The sequence below is a fragment of the Neofelis nebulosa genome, chromosome 16 (assembly GCF_028018385.1).
Source record: "Neofelis nebulosa isolate mNeoNeb1 chromosome 16, mNeoNeb1.pri, whole genome shotgun sequence".
NCBI lineage: Eukaryota > Metazoa > Chordata > Mammalia > Carnivora > Felidae > Neofelis > Neofelis nebulosa.
Genome location: NC_080797.1, coordinates 19,254,219 through 19,274,253, shown reverse-complemented (window position 1 = coordinate 19,274,253; position 20,035 = coordinate 19,254,219). Strand labels below are relative to the sequence as shown.

General features: G+C 40.5%; 1 protein-coding gene and 1 long non-coding RNA gene across 3 annotated transcripts; one reads left to right on the top strand and one right to left on the bottom strand.

Moving 5' to 3' along the window:
- The first annotated feature begins 3,619 nt into the window (after positions 1 to 3,619).
- Positions 3,620 to 13,004, top strand: LOC131497038 (uncharacterized). The gene is made up of 2 exons (XR_009254730.1): positions 3,620 to 3,706; positions 10,819 to 13,004. It is a non-coding gene; the product is annotated as an uncharacterized LOC131497038 (long non-coding RNA).
- Positions 9,125 to 19,731, bottom strand: SUMO2 (small ubiquitin like modifier 2). Of its 2 annotated transcripts, none has more exons than XM_058702935.1 (4): positions 19,557 to 19,731; positions 17,808 to 17,939; positions 12,091 to 12,162; positions 9,125 to 9,583 (listed from the first exon to the last, which is right to left on the bottom strand). In XM_058702935.1, the coding sequence occupies exons 1-4, from the start codon at positions 19,575 to 19,577 to the stop codon at positions 9,521 to 9,523; spliced, it is 288 nt and encodes a 95-aa protein (XP_058558918.1). In that variant the 5' UTR covers positions 19,578 to 19,731; the 3' UTR covers positions 9,125 to 9,520. The 2 variants fall into 2 exon arrangements, with proteins under 2 accessions (XP_058558918.1, XP_058558917.1); XM_058702934.1 differs by lacking the exon at positions 19,557 to 19,731 and adding an exon at positions 18,836 to 19,146.
- Between the last annotated feature and the right edge of the window lie 304 nt (positions 19,732 to 20,035).

Genomic DNA, 20,035 nt, shown 5'->3' with positions numbered 1-20,035 from the left:
TTACTCATGGTGAGATAGTAAGGGCATGCTCCTTAAGGGATGAAAATTACTGCTACAAACTGACATTCATTGAATACCTACTGTGTGTCCCGTTTGGAAACATGACAGTCTCAAAGCAGCAGCACTATGAGTCAGCAACAGAAAGCAAGCCAAGACGATCCCTTTGAAAACGACTGGAAATTCTTCACATTTTAATGTTACTATTTAGCTGTCAGGGGTGGTGCATGTACTAGACCAAAATTACAGTCGTTCTGATTTGAGGGCCTGTTCTAAGGCTGGTTAATACTCGGCGGTGGGGAATGGTCACATCCCTTGCTACCAAGACTATCGAGCAGGCCTGGCCTCTGCAGCTGTTTATAACCCTTAAGTCATGACTCTTCCACCTGTCTGGGTAAATCTATCCCTGCAACAAATGCAGACAACACTTGGAGGACTCAAGAATGGCTGTTTACAAGATCGTAATGGGAAAGTCTTGAGCAAACAAGAGTGGAGGCCTTCCCATGTCATGCATGTTTCCTCAAGGCAGACCCTTTTCACTATTTCCATAAAAACTGAACAACATTCGACTCTGTGTGGCCTCCCCCTTCTTGGCAGTTTGGAAGTTTATATTCTTGGTTAACCTCTCTCCTGGGTTTTCGTGAAAAGGTAGAGATAAGTTCACTCCTAAAAGGCATGGATCATGTCTTTATGTGCTGACCACTCATTTGAATTAAAATCTTCCCTTTTTTTTTTTTTTTGTAAGATTTTATTTTTAAATAAACTCCACACCCAACCTGGGGCTTGAAACACAACCCTGAGATCGAGAGTTGCCCCCCCCCCCCGCCCCCCCCCCCACTGACCGAGACAGCCAGGCGTCCCTAAAATCTTCCCATTCTTAAAGACTGGGCCTAAATTTCTGAAACTTTTGAAAAAACAGAACACCTTTCAGACCAAGTTGGCCAGTGAGCACACATACCCTTCTAGTAAGTCATATAATTATCGACTAAGAGGTAGAGTATGGTCTCTCAGGCTCTCATAGGAGAAACCAGAGTTTGAATCTGAACTCTTACCTTTTCTGAGCACTAGTTTCCTCATTCGTAAAAATAAGGACAAAATAGTATTTCAACTCCAGACTTGTAAATGAAGTAATGGATAGAAAGTGTTTGGCTCCGCACATAAGAAGTCATCAAAGTGATAGTAGCTATGCTTATTGTCAGATATACTTGGAAAGTAATTACAAACTTTTTAACAATCTGAAATTGTTTTTTATATATTAAATGAGGGGGTTGGACATATCTTCAGGTGGGTCCCTTTTGGTCTAATGTTTTGAGTTCATACTTGACTTGCCCTATTTCCTCCATCCCCTGTAATGTAAAAGACAGATTGGTAGGGCAATACACCAGACTGGAAATTGAAAACCGTTAAGTTCTGATTCTGCTCCCTTAAAAAGACACTTCTCCCATAAAAGACACTTCTAGGTCATTTATGCTCTTGCTTCCTCATCTATAAATGGGGTTAACAGCACCTATTCTACGTTGTTGTGAAGGGCTTGAAACGAGAGAATTTTAAGAACGTTGACTTGGTAAACTAAAGCTTTCTATGAGAGCTGCCCCATCCTGGCTGAACATCAGAATAACCTATGAGCTTTTAAGGAACAAAAATGAATGCCAGGCCCCCTCTGAGGTCTCCTGAATTGGAATTTCCGGGGGGCGGGGGGGGGGGGGGAGAGTGTAGGGGGGGTGTGGGGTAGGGGCTACTCATGGGTATCTTTAAGTTAAACAGATAGCTTTCACATGTGGCTTGGGCTGAGCATCTCTGCTTCAAAGGTAAGGGATCCGTCCCAGGGAACCCTTTTAATCTAATGATTTGTAAAGAAGAATAAAGTATATAAGACAGATAACTGATTAAGGCCATCTTAAGCAGGCCTGTTTGGTGCATTGTATTTTAAAGTAAAATTGTCAGGGGTGCCTGGCTGGCTCAGTCAGTACAGCATGTGACTCTTGAGCTCAAGGTCATTAGTTCAAATCCTGCATAGAGCTTACTTAAAAATAAATAAAAGATGGAGCGCCTGGGTGGCGCAGTCGGTTAAGCGTCCAACTTCAGCCAGGTCACGATCTCGCGGTCCGTGAGTTCGAGCCCCGCGTCAGGCTCTGGGCTGATGGCTCGGAGCCTGGAGCCTGTTTCTGATTCTGTGTCTCCCTCTCTCTCTGCCCCTCCCCCGTTCATGCTCTGTCTCTCTCTGTCCCAAAAATAAATAAAAAAAAAAAAAGTTGAAAAAAAAAATTAAAAATAAATAAATAAATAAGATTCCTGCCTTAAACAATAAAGTAAAATTGCCAAAAATTTCCAGAATAACAAGCCCTCCTATTTACTTGTTCATGTCCTACAGCAGTTTTGACTAAAATCACTGTACTCCCCCTTTCTGCTACAAGATGGAGATGTGGGGTAAAACAGGTATGATACATAACTCGGCTATAATGACCTTTGCTCCAGATGACCAACTGAAATGGGACATTAATGAAATTACATTCTATACAAAAGATCACAGATCAGATCAGGATCAAAAGATGCAAAAGGATGGCTGCTTTTATTTTTTTATAATATTTATTTATTTTTGAGAGACAGAGACAGAGCACAAGTGGGGGAAGGGCAGAGAGAGAGGGAGACACAGAATCCGAAGCAGGCTCCAGGCTCTGAGCTGTCAGCACAGAGCCCAATGCAGGACTCGAACTCACAGACCACAAGATCATGACCTGAGCCCAAGTCTGATGCTTTTACCAACTGAGCCACTCAGGCATCCCAAGGATGGCTACTTTTAAAATCATAATGGCCCATATCACTGATTTTTTAAATATTTATAGTTGTTCCAAACCCTTAGGTTAACCTAAAAACCTAAAGAAATAGAAGACAAATGAAAGCTTATGACAAGGAATGGTCCAACAAGTTATTTCACGACTATAGCAATGTTTTCCAAACTTTTATGAAACAGAATCCAAATATATAACACAGATGAACAACAGGGCATCTGTGACTGAAACCGAGCAGAGGGTCCGAAATCCTGGCCCTTTTTGCTTCCCCACCCCTGGCTGGCCTTTCTCTCCACTGCCTTCTTTTGGCACACCCCATGGTTCTATGCAATTTCAAAATCACTGCCCTATATGTATGTTTCACTTTCACCTGCTTTTTAAATAAGGTGGAGGGAATGAGCAGTTATCCACACTCTGCATAACTTCTCATGCCTTTAAGCAGTTAAGTGCCCTTTGATTTCACTTAGTCCCATGCTGCCACTTCCCTGCTACAAAGTACCAGTTACTGGTGGCTGGGTGGCTCAGTCGGTTAAGCATATGACTTCAGCTAAAGTCAGGGTCCCAAGGCTCATGAGTTCGAGCCCCGCGTCGGTCTCTGTGCTGACAGCTCAGAGCCTGGAGCCTGCTTTGGATTCTGTGACTCCCTCTCTCTCTCTGCCCCTCCCGTGCTCATGCTCTGTCTCTCAAAAAATAAGTAAGTGTTAAAAATAAATAAATAAAAATAAACAAACATTTAAAAAATTAAAAAATAAAAGATGTCAAAAATGTTTAAAAGCCCTAATAATTTTCCTTTAACATGGACAGAAATCCTAGTGGTTTTTTCATTTGTTTCTAGGTATGTGGAGTTTTATTTGAGAATGCAATGTACAATTTACTCAGAATAATCTGGAAGTCGCTCTTCACCTCTTGAGCCTACTAAGGTAAGCAATACCTCAATTTAAATGAAACACAAAAACATACTAACATTGTGTCTCCTAGCTCTCAAGCATCTGTTTTTGCATTGGATATTACCAACTTTGTTCTGAATCCCCCATAATTTCAACCTGCCCCGATTTATTCCAGCACCCTAGAAGAAATGGGCAAACTACAGGGCCTTATTATTGGTATTTACTCTGCCTAGATTATGCGATCGGGTTTGAACCAATTTCCTAGTTAATGTCTCTCCCTCTGATCCAAAACACACATATTAGGTTGAGCCCCTATGAAATAAATTGCAGACATTTAACTATTTTTGACCTACAAGAACAATAATTATTTATATTCACCCACAGTTTAATACATCTTTTCTTTTTTCTTTAAGTAATCTCTACACCCAGCGTGGGGCTCAAACTCATGAGTCTGAGATCAAGAGTCACATGCTCTACCGACTGAGCCAGCAAGGTGCCCCAATACATTTTCTTAATATTTTCCATTCCTCCTATTATTAAAAGAAAATGCTGGTCTTATGCTTTTGAACTTCACTAAGTAACTGAATTAATGAATGACTCACTGACAAGTATTTCTAACAAGCTTTTGAACCCCAGGATTGCAGGGTGCCCATGTCACTTATGTGTGACTTAACCACACATATTTACACATACATTCTGTATCCATCACTCCTAAAGCCAAATTTAGTATGCATCTGTCCATTCTTTTCTTAGCTGCACGCATGCATACACACACACACACACACACACACACACACACACACACACACACAAAGGCAGATCAATGCCACAGAAAGACAAGTGAAAGAATTCATTTTCTCTTGAAACTCATTCACCACAAAGCAAATATGAGAGGTCTCAAATACAGAAAATGGCTGTCATGTTTTACCTTCACTGTCAAAGGTAAACAAAATGGCACATACACTCTACTAGGTCTGACACACCACTCTCACATCCTTTTAAATCACTGAATTGTGGAAGGAGAGCGTGATTCCTATTTTCCGATGATTTCCCCTTTCTATCAGACCAAGCTGAATAAAATGGTGTGGATTAAGTGTGTTCGCTTTTCCCAATCCCATGCTACTATTTCTGTATTTAATAAACAAGCAAAAAACTCCCCTCACCCATCTGTCCTGCTCTCCTAGAGATGAATTTGGCCTCCTTTGCTAAAATTACAAAACATCAAACAATTCAAAACAGCATGCCCTGGAAAATGTGAGAAAATTCTTAGTATTCCAAATTCTATAACTTGAGACAAGGTTAGCCACCTAAAATGCCTTAAAAATAGGAATTGCAAAGAAAGCAAACATTACATGACAATTCTGAGACTTTAAACTGTTTCATAGGGGCGCCTGGGTGGCGCAGTCGGTTAAGCGTCCGACTTCAGCCAGGTCACGATCTCGCGGTCCGTGAGTTCGAGCCCCGCGTCAGGCTCCGGGCTGATGGCTCGGAGCCTGGAGCCTGTTTCCGATTCTGTGTCTCCCTCTCTCTCTGCCTCTCCCCCGTTCATGCTCTGTCTCTCTCTGTCCCAAAAATAAATAAAAAATGTTGAAAAAAAAAAAAAAAATTTAAACTGTTTCATAAAGGCCCCAAGGGTATGGGAAATCCTAAAATGATCTCATATGTAGTCACATGTCACTGCTTACCGGGAAATAACACTCCACATTCCAAATAGATTAAATTCCTAACCTGTTTATATGCTCTATTCTAATTATGTTCCACTCTGAAGAACTCTTTATTAGCTAACCACTATACAGACTGAAATCTCACTATAACACGTCCTACAACACGGAAGACTACCCCTTAAATCATCACCTACAGAATCAGAATGTTGAAGCATGTTGTGGATGGGTCTTTTGGTTCTGAGAGTATCGGAGAATCATTAAAATCCTGAAGACTGTTTTTCTTTAAAGACTCATTAGGGCACAATTTAGCATTAAGCATTTATTAAAACACGTAACAAGACAAAGGTTGTATTCAGTTTTAAAAATGAACAGAAAAGCTTTGGCCTTTTTCATTTACATTAAGTGCAAGCCATCGGTACGGATTATGGTATTCTGCTGAAGCCTTGGCACCCTGACAGAGCCCTTACTGCAACGCAGAAGATACTTTTCTTTAAAGGGTTCAGTACGTGGGAGGGACCATGTTAGGCAGCTAAAATATTTATTATCTCATGTAATCTTCACCATAAGGTGCTTAACTCTTAAGAGTTGTGAGAATGCCTCCCAGAATTGCTTCTCAATTTCATACCGCTTTGAAAATACATTTCTGGGGGTAGGGCCCCGGCATTGGTACATTTTTAAAAGCTCATCAGGGGATTCTGATGCAAAACCACAACCTAGAATCACTGTCATATTTAAAAGCAGCAGGATCTTAACTCAAAAATAATCCTCAGCAGCACAGCTGACCCTCTCCAATATACCATAAACTATGCAAGGGCCTTGACAAACTCTCCAACAGGCTTCCCTCACATCCTGGGTTTCCACCTTCTACTGACCTCCTGCTGTCACAATGTCCCACAGAACTACAAACATCAAGCAAAACAAGGAAGCAAACAACTTGACACTCCTTTTTCTGAAAAATTGCGAATACCTTTTGTTTTGGTTTTGTTTTGGGTCAAGCAGCGTGTAGGAATAGTAGGGGTGCTTCGGAGCAGAAATTTTCTCATTTCTCTACACAGAACTGTGTTCACTTAGACAGAATTTGCTACTTGCAGGATATAAATATGTGGGATATCAACGAGACAGCAGCCAGAAAGAGTTTAGCTAAATTGTCTGAGCAATTAATCAAAATGGAAGTGTAACTCCCATCATTTGAACCTCCCCCCCCCCCAAGCCAAAATAAAATGCCAAGATTACTTTCAGTATTTTCAACAATGTACTTATTTTCAAAGTGTTTTTTAAGAAGTGCTTCATAGCCAGGGGTGGGAGGAAGGGGGAAGGGGGTGCCCTGAGTGGCTCAGTAGGTTAAGCATCCAATTCTTGACTTCAGTCAGCTCAGGTCATTGTGAGATAAAGCCCCTTGTTGGGCTCCATGCTGTTTGGGATTCTCACTCTCCCTCTGCCCCTACCCTGCTAGTGCTCTCTCTCAAAATAAAGGGGTGCCTGGCTGGCTCAGTCAGGAGAGCAGGCAACTCTAGATCTCAGGGTTGTTGAGTTCAAGCCCCATGGTGGGTGTAGAGATGACTTAGAAATAAAAGCTTAAAAAAAAAAGTGCTCCACATATTTTCCCATAGAGTAGTTTTCTTGGTTACAACGTGACCTATGTGAAATAGGGGAATTCAATTATGAACAGTTCATTTAAGAAGAGAAGTAAGGTGAATCTTTAGTTACACACTGACCCAACTAATTAATAAGCCACAACACACTATATTATCTGTGTGCTTTTCATGCTTTACCCTCTGGCTTTTAAAATTCTATCAAGTATTTCCATGAAGTTTCATATTCCCCCTCAACATGGCAAAAGCACCCATGACATTAGTTAGTAAATTCCTAATTAAACAAGAACCCAGTTCAAATCCTTTCCATAATAAAGTTCTCTGGCGTGAATTTCAATCCAAATTTTTAATATTTAGGGCACCACCAAATTCCACCATTCAACAGTACCTAGTGCAACAAATCAAGAGACATGCACTTACCTGATCTAAGAATTCTTGGGGGCAGGCTTCCCACACAGTTGCACAATATAAATTGTAAAAATTGTTAACACTATACATATAAGAAAATAAAAGTTGTTGGTTCAAGATTAACTCCTATATATACAGAGTCAAAGTCAAAAACCTATGGAACAGGGGCACCAAGTTGGTTGAGCATGTGACTGTTGATCTCAGGGTCATGAGTTCAAGCTCCATATTGGGTGTAGAGATTACATAAAATAAATAAAACTTAAAAAAAAATCTATTGAACACCTATCTTTGGGGAAGCTCACTCACCATAAAAATGGATATATATAAAAAAAAGACCATATTACAGCAGTGGTAGGGTGAACTAAGTGAATGACAAGGCAGGAAAGGGAACAATGGGGACTTGACCCAAAAAGGCCACATTGGTGAGGAGGGGTGGGAATTGTTTGAGAACCAATATGGAAGAACACAATGAACAGGTATCAGACCTATTCTCTAGTCCTAGTTTCATAATCATCTCTGGACCTCTGCTTCCTCAGTTCTAAAACAGGGGTTACAATTAGGTAATCTAAATCTTTCCAGCTCTAATACTCTGTTCATTGGTTCTATAGCTGTATCCTTCCTCATATTTGAATTTAAAAACTGTGGTACCCTGCGTATTTAAAGCTTTAAGAGGGGCGCCTGGGTGGCGCAGTCGGTTAAGCGTCCGACTTCAGCCAGGTCACGATCTCGCGGTCCGTGAGTTCGAGCCCCGCGTCAGGCTCTGGGCTGATGGCTTGGAGCCTGTTTCCGATTCTGTGTCTCCCTCTCTCTCTGCCCCTCCCCCGTTCATGCTCTGTCTCTCTCTGTCCCAAAAATAAATAAAAAACGTTGAAAAAAAAAATTAAAATAAAAAAAATAAAATAAAATAAAGCTTTAAGAGTGGATACACATAAATACCTTCTGTCCCTCAACATTCTCAAGAACAAAGACTCTGTTTTGGGTTAGGGAATATTTACTCATCAGCATAAGAGTCAGAATGGTTAAGTGACTGGGGGAACCTGGGAGTGGCTCAGTCCTTTAAGCTTGATTTCAGCTCATGGTTTGTGAGATCCAGCCTTACATCATCTGGCTCTACACAGACAGGGCAGAGCCGGCATGGGATTCTCTCTCTCCCTCCCTCCCTCTCTCAAAATAAACAAACATTAAAAAAAAAGAAAAGAAAAGAAAGAAAAGAAAAGAAAAGAAAAAGGGTAAACTGAGTGATTTATCAGCAGTTAGCAAAATCACGGTTTTTTCCTAGCTGCATGTACTAACCCATTCTGCCAGGTAGTGTTACACAGAACTCGACTTGGGAGTAAATCCACATCATGACCCGATTTTTGCTAGTAAAGTTGCAGATTTGGAACTAAGCTTACTAAACAAAGAGGCTGAAACATCAGTTGCTAGTCATTTACACACTTTGTTATTCTTTGTTTTGCACCTGTCTGTCAGGAATGCAGTGTAGCTTTAGTTCTTCCTTGAAATGTTACTTCTAGCAGGCCTACTCATTTCAGGGCTTTTTCTAAGCTTCAACTTTTCTACTTAATATTCTTCAGAATAAAGAAAACAGCTCATTTTAAACAAGAAGTTTATTTAAACAACGAGACGTTTGACTTGAAGGGAAAACTATCTAGGATTCATTTCTTTTAGAGTAATTTATCCCTACTTAAAGACAGATTGCCCTACATGTAACAGCTACGTACAAAAAAGTTATAAAATTGTCCTTGGTTTTACAATGATAAATGAAAAACATTAAAATTCTCCAATCGAACAAGGTATGCAAGGATTTTTATGTTGTTCTTTTTTTGTTAAACAGTGAGAGCAAAATAACTTACTGGAATATAAAGATAAGAGCTGAATGAGCATGCCACTAATGGAGAAAGGGGGTATTTTCACAGAACCAGTATTTTTCCCCATCCCATCTCCATTTGATGTCGGTCAAAACATACCATTGGCCATTTAGTTAAAAAAAAATGCAAAATGCTTGCGCACATACACAGTTACTTTATGTACAATAAAGGAATGGGGAAGGGGAAAATGAAAGAATAGAGAAAACTATACTGTAGTAGTCAGGATGTGGTGGAACCAAATTGCGGTTTTCTAATTGAGAATGTCTTCTTGGTCTGGAGGAACAGAGTTCTGGAGTAAAGTAGCAGGTTCCCTTTTTAGTAGACACCTCCTGTCTGCTGCTGGAACACATCAATTGTATCTTCATCCTCCATTTCCAACTAGCATGAAAGAGATAAAACAAAAATAAACACACATGGAGGGTCACTGATTATCAGCTCTTAAATCTGTAACTATCAGACTTAAGTACCCTGAAAAACTGCACAAGTTCCACCCAATTCCAGTGTTCATTATTTTAAACAACCCCTAGCTTAATGTAGCATCAGGCTTAGGTTTAAATTAATCTTTCACTTGGTCTTTATTTCAGTATAGAAAACTTAGTTTTTAAGTGAAAAAGCTATGTCCAGGAGTTAAATCACCTCACTTGTAATTACTGAAAATTCAGGTCATGATCTCATGGTTTGTGGGATCAATCCCCGCATCAGGCTCTGCTGCCAGTGCGGAGGGATGGTGCTTGGGATTCTCTCTTCCTCTCTGTCCTTCCCCTGCTTGCATGAGCACACTCTCTTTCAAAATAAATAAACAAACATTAGAAAAAAAAAACTCAAAGAAATACAGTACACTCTTACATGAAAAGCACACAGTTGTTATTAAAAAATAGGTTTATATGTGAAATGGAACTATTCCTAAGACCTAGTATTGCATTAAAAACAAATATAAAAAGTAAGCAGCAAAAGTGGTTACAGTATAATTATATTTGTTTTTAAAAGTGTGTGTCTGTGCGAGTGCGCATGAGTGCATACCACGAATATATATCCTCACATAGGCACAAAGCACAGTGGTTGTCTCTGTGCAGCAAGGGAAGGTTACGGCAAGAAAAAACTTACTAAAAAACTAATTTAAATTTTAAAATGCTATTCACAAACTAAGTTTTGTAAGGCTCACTACCCACCCATTGTACATAAAACAACCATGTTTAGAGTGGAAAGGTCTTGGTACCTATGGCAGTGCTGTAAAAGAAATAATCTTTGTTATTGGTTTATTATGCTGATTTTTTATTATTATTTCTAAAAACTGGTAATTTTGGAAACAGAACAAGAACCCTGGGTACATAAAGACAAGAAAGGGAATCATTTGTAACACAGTTCAAATATACTAAAAGTAAGGCTATAGCATTAAAATGTTAATGACTAAGCCTCAATCCCCTCTTTGTAAAGTGAAACAGCATTCAGTTGTTAAGAATTAAATCAGTCAAAGAAAGTTAAGTATTTAACAGAATAGTGGGCACATAATTATATTACTATTAAAACTGGTCATTAAGATGTTCTAATTTATCACAGTTCTGCTATTTAGTACTGGGAGAATAATTCTAAAGTGAATCAATTTCATTCTACAGTGAATTCAATCTCAAATACTACAATGAGTTCAATTCCAAATTCAATTTGAAGATTTTACAATGCAGTTGTGCAAAAATCCTCCTCACAGTTAATATTTGCAGCTAGCACTGTAGAAACAAGAACCTTTTTTACGGTGGTGGGCGAGAGCATCAAAAGACAGAAAATACATTCTCGACATCAGAGTTTAGCATAATGGGTTTTTATTCTTTTTAAACCATGAAAACATGTCTTCAGCCTATCCACTGAAATAAAACTCCTGGGATGTTAAATTTCATGGTGAAACTTGAAATGCCTTCAAAGGCTAAAAGAGTTTTTCCTGTCTCACATTCACCAACAGAATTCAGCTCCTCCTTGTGGCTACATACTATAATTGCTTCTTAGAGACTCCCCAAGGGAAATTACTTTAAGATATTCTTCCCTCAAGTACAACTTCGACATTTCAAATTTTTCAAGTTTATCAACAAAACCACAACCAGGGTGGGCTACGTCACTCATACCATATGTATTACTTGCTAGTTTTTATGGAGTGATAAAAACAAATTCAAAAGTAGAAGAGCTCCAACTTCAGTTTCTATCAAAATATTCTTTCCCCAAACTAGAAGCCTTAAGTAGAACCTCAGAGGGTGAAAGGAAACAAAGACAAAGAGCTTCTGCCACGGAAGACAGCCCAGCTGATCCCTGACAAAGCGAAAGAACTGAGGTGATATGTAAAGAGATTAAAGGATCAGACTGTGTCACCTTTTGCAGAAGGCTTTGGAAAGCCACTTATTATCAAGAACCCAACACTGGTCGAGCTAAGCCATCGAGAGACTTGCAGTTGGGAGCCCAAAGATGCCTTTAGTTGACAAGGACAGGTCAAAGAGAATTCAGCATGAGAAGTTAAAATGGCCAGGATCGACAGCCAACCAATCACCTGTGGGGGAGCCTGGAGAATCATCAAGAACTGCAGCAATGAAAACAACATTCTGAATTATTTGCTCAGAATAATGCTGGCAACAGGGAGGAATGGATTAAAGCAACCAAATGACCTATTAGTTTTACAAAACGGTAACTGCATATTAAAAACCTCTGACATCTCCTGAGAAAATACTAACATTAATATTCCTATTTTTTCCCTTCTGTGCCCCTTTGGTCATATTTTACATAGTTTTGAACTCTGGCGAAGAACTATACTGCAATGTCTCAAAGTTCACAAATTAACAAACAAGACTGTTGAGCAAATTACAAACCACACTGACTTTTCTAGCTAGCACAAAGAGATTTTTTTTTACCTGTGCAGGTGTGTCTGTTTCATTGATTGGCTGCCCATCAAATCGGAATCTGATCTGCCTCATTGACAAACCCTACAAGAGAGTTTAAAGGCAGTAAGAATGCAAAGAAAACAGTAAAAACTGAAACCATATGCATATTTAGCCACAAATATATTAAAAGAGGGACCCAAATAAATAATCAATACATTAACATTTCTATGTGGGTAAAAAGATTTGGTAGGATTTTCACTTTCTTTGAACCATGTTTGGTTTTCTTTGGAAAAGTGATCTTTTTTTTAAAAAAAGGTCTTTTTAAAAAAGCTGTTTTGCTTTTGAGATCCAAGCTTGGATGGATCATATACCTTGAGTCAAACAGTACATGTAAATGAGTTAGAAAGATATTGAAAAGAAATTTAAAGTTAACAGATACGGCAACATTCTTCCATCCATGTTAAAGAGCTCTCCAAATGGGGGGGAAAACACCCTTCATAATGAAAACTGGAATTCACCTAAGTAAGCGTAAAGATTAAGTTTGCCTTAAAGCCACTTTACCTTCATTTCTATCCAAACAGCTCCTATCGCTAAGCAAAAGTAACCTGTGTCCCAACCCAGCACCATGCTAGGGACACCACAGGAATTCAACAAGTTTTTACCCTCGGGCAGGCAGGACATTCCCACTAGAACTGTCCTAAAATCATTCATAAGCACACAAGCTTGGAACTATGGAATAGTTCAAAAGAAACACCTGCTTTGTAAATTCCATTTTAGTACTTACCCAGACCAACAATTACTATTTGTCAACCTCACTACCAAGTAAGCTCCAGGAGGGACAAGAACCTAAGACTGTCTTGGTTATACTGTATTCCTCGCACATAGTTGGTACTCACGGGTATAAGTTACTGATGGAATAAAATGGATGAAATGCAATATCATGATTCGTTTTTACCATGATTCGTTTTATTTAAAAGTACACCTAAAACTAAGGAGTAGCTTCATTACAAAAAGAGAATTTAAAATTTATATTACTAGAGTTTAGCTTCAAGAAATTTTTATGTTTTTAAGGAGATAAATGAGCCTGAGCATGCCCCTTCTGCAAAGCAGATTCCGGTGTTGTACTCATCATTACCTACCTGACACAGGGGTAGGAAGAAGGGGAAAGGAGCAAAAGCAGCAAAGCTGTTGGGAACTGCAGCCAAATGAAGATAGGAAAATAAAGTATCTTTGGAGATATGTATGGAGATAATATGTGTATATATTAACATGTGGAAAAATAGCATAGGAAGCATCCTACAAAAAAAAAAATCACTCCTATATCATACTCAAATCACAAACTGTAATTATTGTTGCACAGAACACTCTGCTTTAATTACTTAAGAAAAAATTAAACTGAATTCCTAGGACTAGAATACTGAAACAAAGTGCTCAATAAATATTTAGAGGACACTTGTATTCCTTTAACAAGGATTCACTATATCTGTCTTTAAAACTACTTCTAACATGAAGATCATGTTACTTTCCTTTACAAACCCTGGTCTTTGACACTAACACTTTCAGACTAGCCTGTCTTAAGGAATACAAGCAATTCCCAGACCAGATAAGGGATATCCATAACCTTAATTCATTTCTCATGACATCCAAATTTAATTTGTGATTATGCAAAGCAACCAAGAATTAAATGCCAAGCCATTAAGTACTAATTACATATTTGCAAACACTCCATTGAAAACCCATTACTTTAATAAAATACTAAGCCATATGCTGGATCTTTCCTCTACTACATCTACTAGTACGGTCCTAGGTCAATGGCATGGCCGTTCAAAACAAGGGGGGGGGTGGGGGGGAGCACAGTCCAGAACACACATCGTATTCCTTCATGCTTTTCCTTATCAATAAAAGCTTTTATTTCATCACAGATCAAAAACCAAAACCCAGGAAACTTGCCTTTCCAATTCCATAAATGACGTCAACTCAAACAATGAATTTGTTAAACCAGTATTTGGGTTCCACTTCTGAATAAATCATATCTCTGAGCTTTGGCTTCAGAGATGTGCCACAGAAGAGCTGTGTGAGGTTATTTCTTTGGATCCCCATTCCTTCATTTCACAAAAATGAACTGGAATAAACCAATGAATCAATCTATGCTCTCTGAAAGTCACAGTAAATGCACACTAGAATGAAGTAGTACGCTCTCAGCAGAAGGCTACATGGTGACAAGTGGGCAAACTCTAATTCTACATGTGAATAGAAAACTTCTTCACAATCAACCTCTGGAGACAGTTTGAACGTCCTCTATCATTTTACAAGCATTTACTGAACACGTTCTATAAACCAGGTACTGGTCTAAGCTCTAAAAAAATAGTAAACAAAAAGACCCCATGCTCATGAAGCTTACATTTTAGTGCAGAGACAAATATACATCAATGCAAAAAACAGCTGAGAGGACCAAGTGATGGGAGCAGAGGCACTCTGAATTAATCAGAAAAGTCTCCCAGGTTAGTGACTGAGCAAGAGTGGAATAAAATGGTTGAGGGCTTGGCACTATCCAACACAAACACAATGTGGCAGCTCTTTCTGCCCAAAAGGTCCTGTCCCTGTGCTTTAATTACAACCACCTTTTTGCACCGGGGGATATGGATGGATGGATGGATGGATGGATACATATGTATATGCGCCACATATGCAATTTTAAAATTCCCAATTGCCACATTAAAATCAGGTAAATATTGTTTTAACTCGACATACTCAAAATCTTACTATTTTAGCATGTAACTAACATTTGAAAAGGTGAGTACTTTACTTTTTTCTCCGCTCTGAGTTTTCAAAATCTGACATATACTGTGCACTATACAACACATATTAATTGGGACTAGCCATGTTTCAGGTGGTAAAGTCACATGTGGCTTGTGACAGCACATTGTTGAGTTTTGAACAGCACAAGTTTCAGTAGAGAACAGAATTTGTTGGTGGATTTTATTATAGGAGTTATGAAGCATCATCAGGATGATCTCAAGTGTTTGACCTCCCACCTAGATGCTCAGTTTGAGATTCCTATTAGACATCTACTAGAACTCCTCCAAAGATCTGAGGCCAAATGAGTTCAGCACAAAGTATGAGCATTCAATTAATCTGGATAAGAAATCCTTACTCAAGAATCCTCAACTGTCAAAAAACCAAACCAAAACAAAACAAAACCTTTAGCTATGCAAATTAGGTTGCATAAATATTTTAGACTTTTGAAAGGCTCTATCTACACTTAAAAAGCAAGTAATCAGAGGCACCTGGGTGGCTCAAAGTCAAAGCATCCCACTCTTGATTTCAGCTCAGGTCATGATCTCATGGTTCATGGGGTCAAGCCCCTCCCATTCTCTCTCTCTCCTTCTCTCTGCCCCTCTCCTACCTGCTCATACTCTAAATAAATACATTAACTTAAAAAAAGAGAGGGGGGTAGAGAACCAGCCCAATTAGGTGATACTTCTTCAACTCCCTCCTTCTTAGAATGAGAGAAACAAACATTTGAAAAGTAAACAGGAATCTTGTTTCAGTCAAAACTCTGAGGTTATTCTCAACTTAAAAGGAAATTGAGAACAAATCTTTTCAAATTCTTCCTGGATCATTATCTTTAAATCATATCTGCATTCTAAGTGATATGCAGTGGAATTATATTTTTTATGGATTACCAATGCTTCTTTTCCCCATACTGCAAACTGAGTGGCCCCAAGTTTAGTCAACTTAAACCTAACCGAAAAAATTCACAAAAAACTTTATTTACATGAGTAATACACTAAATTTAACATACCAGGAAAACCCAAAAGCTCTTGATTGACCAGCTAACTCAATCTCATAGATCTCTTATAAAGACAATCCGCAACGCAGGATGTGCTCTGTGTCTTTGTTTTTCTGGCACATAGTATAATGCCCTGGCACATGGTAAGTATCTGGTAAATATCAGGTAAGCAAAAAAACTCTTTTGAGGCCCTAACAGGAAATACAGGAAGTCTTAAATATGAACATTTTAGGATGAAGAATCAATAGATATGTATAATAAAATATTAATAGTTAAATCTAGGTGGTGAGCACACGAGCATTCAATGTATTTTCAACTGTGCACTACGTTTGAGTTTTCATATTAAGTGTTGGAAAATATGACCATCTAAAACCTAAAATTTATCGGGCATCTGGGTGGCTCAGTTAGGCCACTGACTTCAACTCGGGTCATGATCTCACGGTTCATGGGTTTGAGCCGCACAGGGCTCTCTGCTGTTGGCATGGAGCCACTTCAGATCCTCTGTGCCCCCCCCTCTGTGCCCCTCCCCCAGTTGTCCCCCCATAAATAATATAAAAAAAAATAAAAATAAAACCTAAAATTTAGTAACGAGAAAAAATATGCAAAGAATTTTGTTGAAAACCACTAAATCTATGCATGCTTCTATTTTGCAAATGGTGTGCTACGTAAAAGTTCTACATGACGATTACCTTTTAAAATCCCCCTCTAACCTGAGGGGGCACTAGTGTTCAAATATGTTAAGATGCTAGAGCAAAAATTCTTTAGCACAACTAGTAAGTACATATTTACTAGTTGTTTAAGTGGATTTCACCAAAATTCTTCAAACAAGAGTACACTAAAAACTCTTTGTCTTTCCAGGGAGCTGTAAAATTAATTTATATGGTGAAGATAAAAGCATTATAAGCACATTCTCACTATAAATTATTATAAATACACCAGACATAAAATAAAGCTTCAATCTCAAAAAGAAGTTTATTTTCAGTTTCTTCCAAATACCCTTAGATCTCATGGAGGAAGTCCAACTATGAGCTCAAACTCAACCTCTCAACTTCTGTAGGTTTAAATCTTACTCTATTTTGAGCCTATTTTTAGGACAATTTGCAATGCTGACAACTGATTTTAGTGTAAAAGAATGATTTTCCCAACTTTTACATGTTATGTATTCAGGGTTGAATAAAAAAATACTTCTTCCAGGTTATTGTTGAATTAACTGATCTAGGTACCAGAGTTTTTGTTATACTTGCAAAAGTCATCTTTAAAGTTGCCTCTGTATTGTTACAGACTCAACCTCACTAAAGGAAGCTTCTTTGTTTTAAACCCGGCATTCAACTCACAGCATCTATTCATTACTTCCTCTTTTTTGCTGTCTATTTACTAATTCCTGAGTATAATGCAAATGTCCCTATAACATAGGAATGTTTTTGTCTGACTCAGGAGGTTAACTTTCTTTCTTGACCTCTACTATTAAAAAAAATAACAATTTTATATGCTTCAGGAAAACTGCAATGTCGCAAAACTCACAATTTAACTTTACTTCCAAACTGGTATAAATGCTCAAAATAAATTGTTTTGACACCACACAAATTTTAAATAGACTTAAAAAAAAAAAAAAAAAAAGAAGAGAGCCTGACAAGAAATTTTATCAAGTTCATCCTTATTTTTTTATAAAAGTAAAATCACATCCCCTCGGGAACTAATCGCATGTTATCATGATTTGATGCATTCTGGCACAGTACTAGAATCATAGAGCATATTAGCCAAACCATCCTAAGGATTTTCATGAAGCATCAACATACCAAGGGTATGATAAAATTGATATGCTAAGTATATAAGTGCATTCATTCAACCAAAGAAGTCTATTACAATATTATGCCAGTCGAGTGTCTACTCTCAAAAAAAAATAAGGTTTTTTTAAAAACACGTTTTATGGGAAGTGCATATGTCATTTCCTCACCTGTCGTTCACAATAGGCTTTCATTAGTTTACTAAGTGGTGTATGCCTCTTAATCTTAAACTGCACCACAGAACCATCCTGCCCCGCCACCTTCAAATTAATATGATCGTTGTTCTCAGTCTTGACTCCTTCCTGTTGAAAGAAAAATAAAAGTGTAATTTGGAAAATGTGAAAAACAAACACCTTTTAAAGTAGCAGCAGCCCAACTTGCTTCAGAAATCAACAGGTTTCTCATTCTGTATGATAAAAGAGCATACAGCTGTTTTCGGCCGCTGAAATCAATCTGAAAGATGAAAAATCCTGGAGCAACGACATTAAATAGCTGTCACAGAAACAGAAAAGAAGCCTTAACATGTAATACCATCAGCGATAACAATCGATTTTTAAAGATGGGTCCCATTCAATTTACTGTCAAGAACTCTTAAATCTGAATTTTCTAAAAGAGTGTATTTTGCATCTCTCTCAAAATATGTGTTTGCCCCGGAAAGATTAAAAATAAGTGTCTTTTCCCTTTATAAAGTGCTTTAAGTACAGAATGCAAGGATAAAAATCTAGAACTTGCAACTAATAACTCATTACAACTCTCCTGTTAAAAAGTTACAAACTCTGTTTAGGAACTTAAATCTCAACTACATTAAAAAAAACCTAATTGATGAATACCCGTCGGTTCTCTCTTCAAGCAGCGGTAATAACTTAGAACCACTATTAATGTTCGCCTCTATGAGCAGCCTCATTTTTGTTTATTTTCAGCTCAGAGCTCTTACTCTCCCCTCCCCTTTGTTGTCATGGGTCAAATGCAGTTTTCTTGCAACTCTTCCTTGTAAATTTCGACCCTACCTGAAGTTCACCAAAACCAAGAGTAGTAGATGGAAATCTGTAGCCCCCAAATCACTTCAGAAAGGAAGGGGGAGGGGGTGTCACAAAACAAATCAAACGAAAGTGCCGTGTGCCAGGAAGAAGTGTGCCCTAGTCCTCACGGAAAGAACCTCCCGGTGCCTCAAAACCCGCGTTAAAAAGTTAAGCCCTACCAAGTCTTTCTGCTCGCACGTCTGCCTCCCAACTTCTCGAAACCGCATGGTCTCCGCAGGTTAGGGGTTATCTGGCACGCAGGGAAATGCCCCTGCCCTGACCCCCTGGGGACCCTGAGGCCATCAAAGTGGGAAACACTCCCCGGGAGTCCCCCAAACCCCGGCCACTCGCGACGGCCCGATGGGGAACCCATCGACAGCCCATTGATTCGCCCCGAGCCCTCACCAGGCCAGCGCGGCCCGGGGCAGGGGTCCCCAGACGCCGGCTACCCCCTCCCCTGAGGGGGAAGCCCCGGGCCGAGGGAACTCCCCGCCACCGCGAAGGCGGCAACACCCGCCGCGGCCCGGCGCGGGGTCCGCGGAGGGTGGGGACACCGCGCGCCCTAACGCCCCTCCGCACGCGCGCCCGGCCGGCCGGGCCCGACGAGCCCCGCTCGCGGCCGGTGGGCCCGCGGGCGTCCGCGATCCGCCCGCCCAACTCGCGCCCGGCGCGCACTCCGAGGCGGCCGGGGGCGGGGGAGGGCGGCGGGGCCTCCTCCGGCGCGGGAGGGAGGAAGAGGGGAGGGAGGAAAATGGCGCGGAGCGCCGGGGCCTGAGCCGCGGCCAGCCCCGTGGGGGGCCCAGGAAGGCGCGGGGAGCCCGTGGCGGGCTCGGGCCGGACCCTAGCCCGCGCCGTGACCCCGACCGCGCGGCGAGGCGAGGAGGCTGGCGCCGAGCTCACCTTGGGCTTTTCGTCGGCCATGGCGAGCGCCGGAGTCTCCTCAGCTGCCGCTTCACAAAAGAGGTACCAGGTCCGCACCGAACGAGCACACAAGCAGCACCAGGAGCGGCAGAAGAAGGAGGCGGCAGCGGTGGAGGAGGGAGAGGGCGCGCGCACGTCGTGCGCTCCCTCCCCCCACCCTGCGTGCGCGAGCACGAGCCGCCGGGGCTTCCCATTGGTTGCCAGCTCGCGGGAGCGCGCAACGCTTACATAACCACCCCCACCCCCCGCCTCGCACCGCCCCGGCCTGGGCCCGGCGCCCGCCAGGCCGGCGGGAAGAGGCGCGGACACGCGCACCCGGCCCGCCGCGGGGGCGCGCCTGGCTCTGGGCGGGGCTGTATTGTCCTCCTTCTGTGGTGGAGCTTAATCAAAATGGCTTCCAGCTGGTCCTCGGTGGGGACGAGGAGGCTTGAGGCCTAGACGTGAGACTCAGGTCGGGG